Source organism: Manis javanica, chromosome 1 (assembly GCF_040802235.1).
Source record: "Manis javanica isolate MJ-LG chromosome 1, MJ_LKY, whole genome shotgun sequence".
In the NCBI taxonomy this organism is placed as follows: Eukaryota; Metazoa; Chordata; class Mammalia; order Pholidota; family Manidae; genus Manis; species Manis javanica.
This window is the reverse complement of record NC_133156.1, coordinates 181,244,876-181,253,748: the sequence shown is the minus strand read 5'-3', so window position 1 is coordinate 181,253,748 and position 8,873 is coordinate 181,244,876. Positions and strand designations below refer to the sequence as shown.

The 8,873-nt window shown below is 56.5% G+C and overlaps 1 protein-coding gene across 5 annotated transcripts in view; it reads right to left on the bottom strand.

Moving 5' to 3' along the window:
* Positions 1-440: 440 nt before the first annotated feature.
* RAB11FIP5 (RAB11 family interacting protein 5) overlaps positions 441-8,873 on the bottom strand; it is a 36,420-nt gene continuing 27,987 nt past the window's right edge. For 3 of the 5 annotated variants that reach the window (XM_073211517.1, XM_073211524.1, XM_073211528.1), the window contains 3 exons: positions 6,457-8,109; positions 2,938-3,127; positions 441-2,688 (listed from right to left, as the gene is read on the bottom strand). In XM_073211517.1, coding sequence (XP_073067618.1) covers positions 2,485-2,688; positions 2,938-3,127; positions 6,457-8,109 — 2,047 coding nt within the window. In that variant the 3' untranslated portion in view covers positions 441-2,484. Of the gene's footprint in view, positions 2,689-2,937; positions 3,128-6,456; positions 8,410-8,873 lie in introns of all 5 variants that reach the window. The other 2 variants (XM_073211514.1, XM_073211529.1) reach the window with 2 other exon arrangements.

Genomic DNA, 8,873 nt, shown 5'->3' with positions numbered 1-8,873 from the left:
AGAGGACAGCAGAAATACTTGCTTTTGACCTTACGGAACCCCACTTTGGTCTCCTTAATCTGGTGGCCAGACATAGGATTGGCTCAAGTCCGCCCATGTCTTTCTTTACAGTCAGTTCAATAGTTGAGCCACAAGAAACATCTTTCTTACATCTAGAGATTCTAGCTAGCTATGAAAAATCATCTGTATCCTGATCTTCCCTTTCTTTCCCTACTAGACTAAGTAGGTTGAGAACAGGATTCAAGTCTTTGACCCTCGGTATTCTCCCACAGTACTCAATAAATGCGGGTATCCTGGGAATGAGGAAAGACTGGGTCCAGCCTGTGTTGTTGTCCCTGATATCAGCACAGAGGCAGTGTTGTCCAAGAGCCCATCACCTGCCTTCTCCCCCAGGACACTTCCTTTATATGCTCATCAAAACAACACAACAGAGCCACCTGCAGTATGTGAACATTTTATTCTTTATGAAGTGTTCAAAACACGAAGAACAAGCTTTTTATAAACAGGAGTTACAACTAGGAAGACAAACAGCAAAGCAGAACTGTGACTGCTTCCTGCCCGCCCCACCTTATGTCTCCTCCAAACGTGTGGCCAGGAGCAGGAAACATCTAACAAGAACCTTGGGCTTCAACTCAAACCTCTTCTGAGGACATCCCTGCTCTGAGCATTTTGGAGGCCGCCACCAAGGATGATAAGTGGAAGAATAGGGTCAGGGCTGGGACTGCTTAGAGCCCAGAGAAATACCAAGTAGAGTGACCCCCTTCCCTGAGAAGAGATACCTATCCAATCCCCAATGACCCCCAAAAAGTATACCCGAAGTCCTAGAACCCCATGGATACTTTCCTCAGCTTTAATGGACCTTAAGGTAGGTTAACGTTACAGGGGCTTTGACCCATATGTGGGGTTCCTCTGCTTCGTCCTGGCAGGTAACAGCACACAGACATGATGCCTTGTGAGGCCTTCTGAATGACCCCACAGGCCTCTCATGGAGAAGAGGTGATCTCAGAGGAGCTCTCACCTCCTCATTGGGCCAAAAGTATCCTCCTTCAGCAGCTTATAGCCCTACAACTTTTGCTAAAGAAGGAGGGTGCCCCAAGCCACCAAAGGTTCCCTGCAGATGCTGTGCGGAAGCTGCCTTGTTTTCTGCAAGCAAACCAGGGGCTGGGCCAAAGGACAGACACTTTGGTTCAAAGTGCACTACAGCCAAGCCAAGCAAGGCCATGGGGCAGAAGGGACAAGCTTGTGGATGGATGGGAGGGCAACAAAGCCTTTTTCCTAAGTACAGGTGGAGTGGGACCTCCCACTTCCAGAATGTGGTTTTTATTTAATCCTAGGATCCTCCTCAGTTGGGGTTGAGGGAAGAGAAGATGGCAGGGAGGTTAAGGAGCCAGTTGAGCTTGGCTAGACCCTTAACTGAAATTAACTCTAGGGGAAGGGCAGAGGGCGCAGCAGGCTGCCCACATCCTCCTTTTCCATTCCAGAGCCCTGACAGATCCAGCCCCCTGTGCCCAACAGGGAGGAAGGGACAGACACCGAACAGGGGAGAGGTCTATATCCAGAGGCTCTTGACCCCACCCACAAAAGGCACATTTTAATGGGTTTCCAAAAATTCAAACTCTCCAGCAGCTTGGAGTTTTGGCATCTGGACAAGCAAAGAGAACAGAGATGGAGGCTTAATCCCCAAACATAAGCAGTACAAAGCCCTGAGGCTGGAGGGGCCCATACCCTTGGGGTGCATGGGGAGGCACTCTCCCCCACCTATCCCAGCTCTCCCACATTCACACAGGACAGTCATGGAAAGGTCAGAAGAGGGCAGGGAGGGGCCTAGCAAGTGCACACCACTCCCCCCATCCACACCGCATTTGTTCCACAAACAGGTGGAGACAGACAGACTTGGGACACGGCCAAGAGGAGACTAGACCATTTGGGCTCCTTGCTCTCAGGGGAACATACACAAGGCTAAATGGTAGGTGCCCAGGTTGTCAAAAATGCACAGATGGGCAGCATGGTTCCTGCCTCAGCCCCAGTAATACTAGGGGCCCTCCAGGGCTGGAAGGAGACGAAGAGGGCAAGAGTGTAGCCATGGAAGAAACGGCTGATCATTCTTGTGGGTAATTAAGTATGTTCCAGATACCACCTAAAAGTGCAGCATATCTCCTATGCTTTGACTTGAAGGCTAAACTCTTTGTTCCAGTTCCCCAGAGCCCCCAAAGCTAAGGGACATGAAAATAGGTAGGTGGGAAGGACCTAGGGCTCCCAAAGACATACAAGTTGCATACGAAACCTGATGCCTCCAGTGGGACTCCAAAGGGCCCCCCTTCCAGCAGCCCTGGTTGAGGCAGGAGGGAAGGAGAGCAAGGAGTGAGGGCAGAGGACAGACTGCACCCCACCCCAGGCAAGACAGCTCAATGGGAGGGATGGAGGGCTCAAGTCTGTTTGAGCCACAGGTCCACACCGACCCTCTCGGGGTGGGGATAAGGAGGGCTACTTAGGGGGCCCAGGGGAGATTTGCAGCAGTGTGGGTGAGGTCTCCATGATCCGCACCAGCAGCCGGTCAATGTAGCTCTCCAGCTCCTGCACGTGTTCCTCCCGCTGGCTCAGCTCCCGCTCCCGCTGCAGTAGCAGGCTGATGAGTTCATCGTGGGTTAGGTGGTAGTACTTGGCTGACTGGTCCAGCACACCTGAGTCCTGCAGCCAGATGGAACGACAGTGAGCAGGGCAGGACAGCCTCAGGATTACTGCCCTCCAGCAGCCGGGTTTCAACTGCCCCTGGAGCTGCCTGTGTTCAATGCCAGAGATGGCCTTGAAGGGCTCTGGGATCCGGGGCCAGGCCTGCTCCTTGCTCCTTGCTCCGCCCTGCCCAGCACCCTGCTCCTGACCTCTCTACACAGTACCACATATCTGGTCAGATGCCCCCTGGCACCTGCTGGGCCTCACCTTCAGTCTTTTGGTGTCCACGGCCTGGCCAACATGAGGAGCCAGAGCCACAGGCTGAACACTGCCAGATGTAACCGTCTTGAGCTTCTCCAGCCCGCTGCTCAGGGCTGTGCTCAGACTGGAGCGGGGCTGCTTCCTGTCCGGGCTGTTCTCCACGGGAGCAGCACTGAGGGGCTTCACAGGGTGGGGACTGAAGAGACAGATGGAAGAAGCATTATAGGGAAGGATGAGCGACACAAGGGAATGGTGGGGCCACCTTCTCTATGGGGCCAAGAGGTCTGCTGGACAGAAAGCCACCACACAGCCAAGGCCCTAGGGCAGCTACACCCAGCATTCCTCAGCAGCCTTTCTCTCCTCCTTGCTCCTACCCCAGCACCTGCCCCCTCCCCCATTTTATTCCCTCAGATGACCTCACCCCTCTGCAGGGACAGCAAAGGGCTGTCCTACAAACTTCTCTGCACTTATGCCCAGTCTGTGCCAGGGCCACATCCCCTGGTCCATTGTCCCTAAACCCTCTTCTATGCTGTAATCATTCTCTACAGGGGTTACCAAACCTCCCAGGTTCTCCATTTCCCCAGGACTGGGGATTCTCAGGATGCAGGACTTTCAGTGCTAACATCAGGAAAGACTTGGGCAAACTGGGATGCTTGGTTACCCCTCCCCTCCCTGCTGCTTGCTTGCCTCCATCCTCATTTACAGGCCTAAGACCCTCCCTTGGCCTTGTCTTGCCCAGCTATCACCCTCAGTCATGCCCCACATTTTCCTTCTCACCCCGCCTCTCCAGGACAGACAGACTACATTCTGCCTCTAGAGGGCTCACCTTCTGTTGACTTCTCAACCCAATTAGAACAGGACATTGGTCCCACCAGCCCATCACCTGTTCCTGTGGAGACCACCAACCCCATTCTGTACACGCTGACCTCTCTGTGGAGGTGACACTGGGATTCCTTCTTTCTTTGGGCTGCTCTCCTCCCTATTTCCCCCCAAGACCTCTGTCTGGTTCTCTGACTGACAGCCCCTTCTCAGTCTGAACTGCTAGTTTGCCCATGGGCTCTCTCCCCTCCAGCTTCTCAGCTCCCTGCAGCCTGGACCTCACCAGTACTCTAGACCCAGAAGACAGCTGCAGGCTGCCTTGCTCCACTTGGGGGCACCTCTGACAGGTTGCACTCCCCTCCACGCTGGCTCTTTCCTGCATTCTCCCAGTGTGAGTGGCACCATCGGCCTCCCACGACCCCAGTCAGAAAGCAGGGAACCCCTCCAAATCCCCAACTCAATTTCCACCTTAGCAAACACCAAGCCCTGCTACCGTCTCACCTTCTCTCCTGTGACCAAACCCCTTCTCCAAGCAGATGCTAGCTAACCTTCCCTCTGGCCACAGCGGCTCCAGTGGAGTCCTGTGGGGTCCTGCCCACCTCTAACACTCCTCCATTTTGTCGTGGGATAATACTCTCAACCCTCCAACACTTAAACAGCCTTCACTGGGTAAGAAAACACAATCTCTAGCACAATCTGGCCCCCGCCCTTCCCCCTGGCCCTCCACTCCCCCATACACCCTAACCAATGGAAACTGCTCACTCTCATCTCCAGGCTCTTACAAAGTTGTTCCTCTGACTGGAACACTGCCCTTCACCCGCTGGCCTACTAACTCATGCTTCAAAGCCACTTCCTCTGGGAAATTTTCCTGATTCTCTCAAGCTAAGGTGACCTTCCTCTGGGATCCCCCAGCACGCAGTACCTATAACATACATATCCAAACTGCAAGCATTAGGCCCCCAAATCAACTAACCTGTCCTTAGGGGGCCTCTTAAAATTCATGCTTACTTCACAGAGGATTTGGACCGTTCAGAAGCAGGAAGCAAAATGGCTTAGCCGGAAGCCCTGAATTCCACTGCCCCAGCTCTACTACTCAGGATAATGCCGTGGGTTCAGTTTTATAACCAAAGAAGAGCAGCAGAGAGCCCAGGCAGAGGCAGGCAGCAGGGAGAAGAATGCATGTCAGTCCTTCCTTTCCACCTAGGATTCTGCATTCGGGATGGGGGTACGTTAAGAGCAGTTCTAATGCCACGGGCTATGCCTGTGGAGGGAGGAGTACCAGTGTGCATGTAAACAGCCTGCCTGAGGAGATGGGAGTCCTGGGTTCTCAGTCTGATTGCTCCCATACATCGGAGGGCCCTGGATTCTGCAGCTCTGGTGGACTCCACTTCCTCCTCTGAGAAATGGGGATTACTCTATCTGGCCCACCCACTTCAGATGTAAGGAACATGTCAAGTACAGACATGAGGCCAACTGTGAAGAGAATAAAACTTCCCCAGAGTGGTGCAACTAGAGCTGGTGCTGAGATACAGTGGGGCCAGCTCAGCACGCTGCCAGCAGAGCAGGGCAGCTGTAACCGCCTCCTCTCCCCTCTGGGAGCAGCTCACGGCTACCACTGGAGGAGCAGCCGGACCAGCCTGGGCTTCGCATACATCCCCACCCCCTTCCCATACATCAGCCCGGGGTTCACTTGGATCTTCCTCACTGGATTGGGAACTCCTTGGGGATATCTTGGGGGGTGTCTTCCATCTCTGTTCAGTGTCTGACACACAGTGGATGCTCAGTGAATCTGGGTGACTGAATGCATGAGCCAACTGACTCAAGGCTCCAGCACTGGAGCCGGTCCTGCTCCCCAGGCCCTTACTCTGCCCTGCCAATCAGAGGCATCAGCCCCTTCCACGCCACTTCTTCACTCAGGCCTCCAAGTACACTAGCATCCCTTTGGACTTCACAGTCCCTGCTAAGTCATAGTCCATCACCCCCCAGAGACCTCAGTCCTGGTCAGCCCTCCCCAGCCACCTGGCCTCATACTTCTTCCATAACAGACCACCGCCACAGTGATCCTGGCCACACAGGCGTCCACTGTCCACTCAGCACAGTACTAAGTACATCAGGACCGCCCCTGATGGTCACAAGCGCCAATCCATGAGGCTCCACCACGAGTGGAGCTACAGACCCTTTCTTCTGAGGGTCATATTCATGAGGAACATTTTCATTTTTCTTTTTGTCTTCAAATCGTGGCTCTGGCTTTCCTCTCCTACCATAGTATTGGTTCCTCCTCTGGCTCTCTGCCCACAGCCTGTCCCCCAGAGACCTGCCATGGACGACAAGGTCCCCATTTGACAAGCATCACTGCCAATGGCACCCAGCCCCTGGCAGCTGAGTGTCCGAGTGCCCATTCCCCTTACCTTGCCAGCCGACATCACCTCTCTCCACCCCATTCCTCACTCCCTGCACCTCATCAGTGTTATCCCCCAAAACCCTGGCTTGTAGGGATATTCTACTTGTCCAAGGTCCCAAGAAAGAGGTGGCTTCAGAAAAGTCTCACAGAATGCTCATGTCTTCAAAGCCCGCTCCATCCTGCCGCAGCGTGAAGGAGCCCCTCATCCGCCCCCAGAGAGGCTGAGGCTGGACTGTGAATACCTCAGCCCCTGGGCTGCCCTGCCCCCCTTTACCCTTCCTCCTCTTCTTGAGGTGGTTGCTCACCTGGCGCTGGGCTGTGGCTCCTCAGCTGGTCGTGTCTCCAAGGGCAGAAGCACAAGCGGGGAGGCTGGGGTGGCTGCAGCGCGATCCTCCCCAGGTGGGGCAGGGGAGCTCCCAGTGGGGGTGGCTGGCTCCCCAGGAGGTGGGGAGAAAGAGGTCAGGGGCTGGGCTCCAGGCAGGGGAGAGCACTGTGGACTGGGTGCCCCGTGGTGGTGGCTGGCCCAGGACGGGAGAGGGGGTGGTGGGAAGGCAGGCTCTGGGGGGGTGGGTAGTTCTTCTGGACCAGAGTAGATGGAAGATTCCCTGGACCCTGGTGGGGATGTGGACGGGAGGCTGGGGGGATCTTGGCTCCCCTGAAACAAGAAGGGGTAGGAGGCATCCCCCTCCGAGGCCCACACATCAGCCTGCTGGGAGCTGCCTGACAGGAGCTCAAGCCCCTGTCCTGCTGGCCCCTGGCTCTGGGCCTCCAGAGTCTCAGGACCTTCTCCCTTCTCTGGAGTCCCCCGGGTCTGCTGACTCTGAAGAGCCAAGCTCTCTGAGTGACAGGGTCCGGGGGCAGGCCCCTCAGGGAAGCTGGTGGGCATGGACAGGTAGGACCCAGACGCAGGAGGGCTGGCATCCTCCACTAGGTCTTCCAGGCCTGGCCCACTCAGCGCGGCTCCGAAAGGACAGCTATCAGACTGCCGCCCCGGCTTCCGGCCCTCCTCCTTGGTCTCCTGGGGACCAGCAGCCAGCACACTTGGGAAGGTGTCTTCTCCTCCTGTCTCTGCCCCCCTGCCACTCAGCCCTTCGGCCTTTTCCTCCTCCTCCTCCTCCTTGGAATCTGAAGGTGTGAAGAGGCGCGGTGGCTTAGGAGGTGGGCTGCTGGGCTGCAGTCCCTTGTCCAACAGCAGCTTGGGTTTGGGCCCTGGTTCCAGCTCCAGGTGGGGGAGCCCCTCACTGCCCTTGGGGCTCACAGGTTCTGATGACCCTGGCTGCACCTGGGGAGGAGGCGGTTCATCAGACTCTCCCGGACGGACTGGTGAGGACATCTCAGCTGCAGGAGAAATGGTGACCACATCCCAAGGCCAGGCATCGCCAACTGTATTGAGCTCATGCAAAAGCTGGCTTTCGCCTTGGGAGACCCCCTGGTCCTGGCCTTCAGGGGCGTCCTCTGGGCCAGGCAACCTCTCGCGCACACTGATCACTTCTGGAGAGCTAAACAGAGATGTCGCACTGTCCACTGGACTCTGCCCTGCTTCCTCTCCTGGGGCCGGTGGCTCTCTGTCCACCTCAGAATCTGAGGCTCTCGGGTACAGCTGGGTTGGTGTGGAGGGCAGGTCGGCCCCTACTGAATTGAGGGACCCCGCATCGGCCGCACTCGTGCTCTGGTAGTCCAGTCCTGAGTCCAAAGGAACCCTGAGCTCCAGCCACATGCTGCTCACACCTCTTCCTCCTCCCCCAGGCCCCCCCTGGGGCTCAGCTGCCTTCACTGTCATGGCTCCAGGGCCTGGGTCTTGCAGCCCAGTCGCCTCCAGCCCCACTCCTGCAGGGGCCAAGATCTCGCTCCTGGCCTCTGGATGCAGCCTGCTGGCTGTAAAGATGTTGAAGGCGTCGTCCCACTCAGGCAGGGCTTTCCCAGGGGAGGCCAGGGGGGTGGGGCTGGCCCTCGAGGCACTGGGGAGAGAGGGAGCAGGTGAAGGAGAGTTTAGTGCTATGTCTGCTAAGAGTTCCTCGAAGAAAGGGTTGCTCTGCAAGGAGGTGAGGAACGGGTTGGTGAGACCCAAGAATCCAGACGGGGTGGCTTCAGGGGCGGCGGCCGTGGCTGCAGCAGGGGAGGCGGCTGCAAAAAGGTTAGTGCTTAGCATGGGAGCAGCGCTGGGAGCAGGAGTAGGGGGGGCTGGAGCACAGGGGGGGCAAGGGAGGTGGTGAGGAAGAGCAGCTGGGCCAGGTTCTACCTGAGGAGACACGTCCAGGCTGTGGAGGGAGACAAAACCATGAGCCTCCTGGTTAACGCGGAGACTGGAAACGCCCCTGCTGAATACCATACCCTCCCACCCCGTGCCTTGGGACAGGTGCCACACACCTCCAGGCTGAGTTCGGGCATGTGCGCCAGGAGGCAGAGAGAAGCACGTAACATCATTAGGCCCTACCCAAGGAGGAGGATGCCGGACAGAGCTCATTTAACCCCACACCAGCCCAAGAGAGCAATGATCCCATTTTACAGGCAGGATCCCGACCTAAACTAAGTGTGCTTCCCACTTCTCCACACTGAGGTTTCTACTCGATGCCAGACTTATACCTGAAGTACCACTCAGAAGGGCCTCACGTGCCCTTACAGACTGAGAGACGGGACTGAAAATAGCAGCTGGCCTGGAGGGGATAGAAAGACCAGAGAAAGGCCAGGCCTAGGTGTCTGGCTGGACCAAGCCAGCACTAAC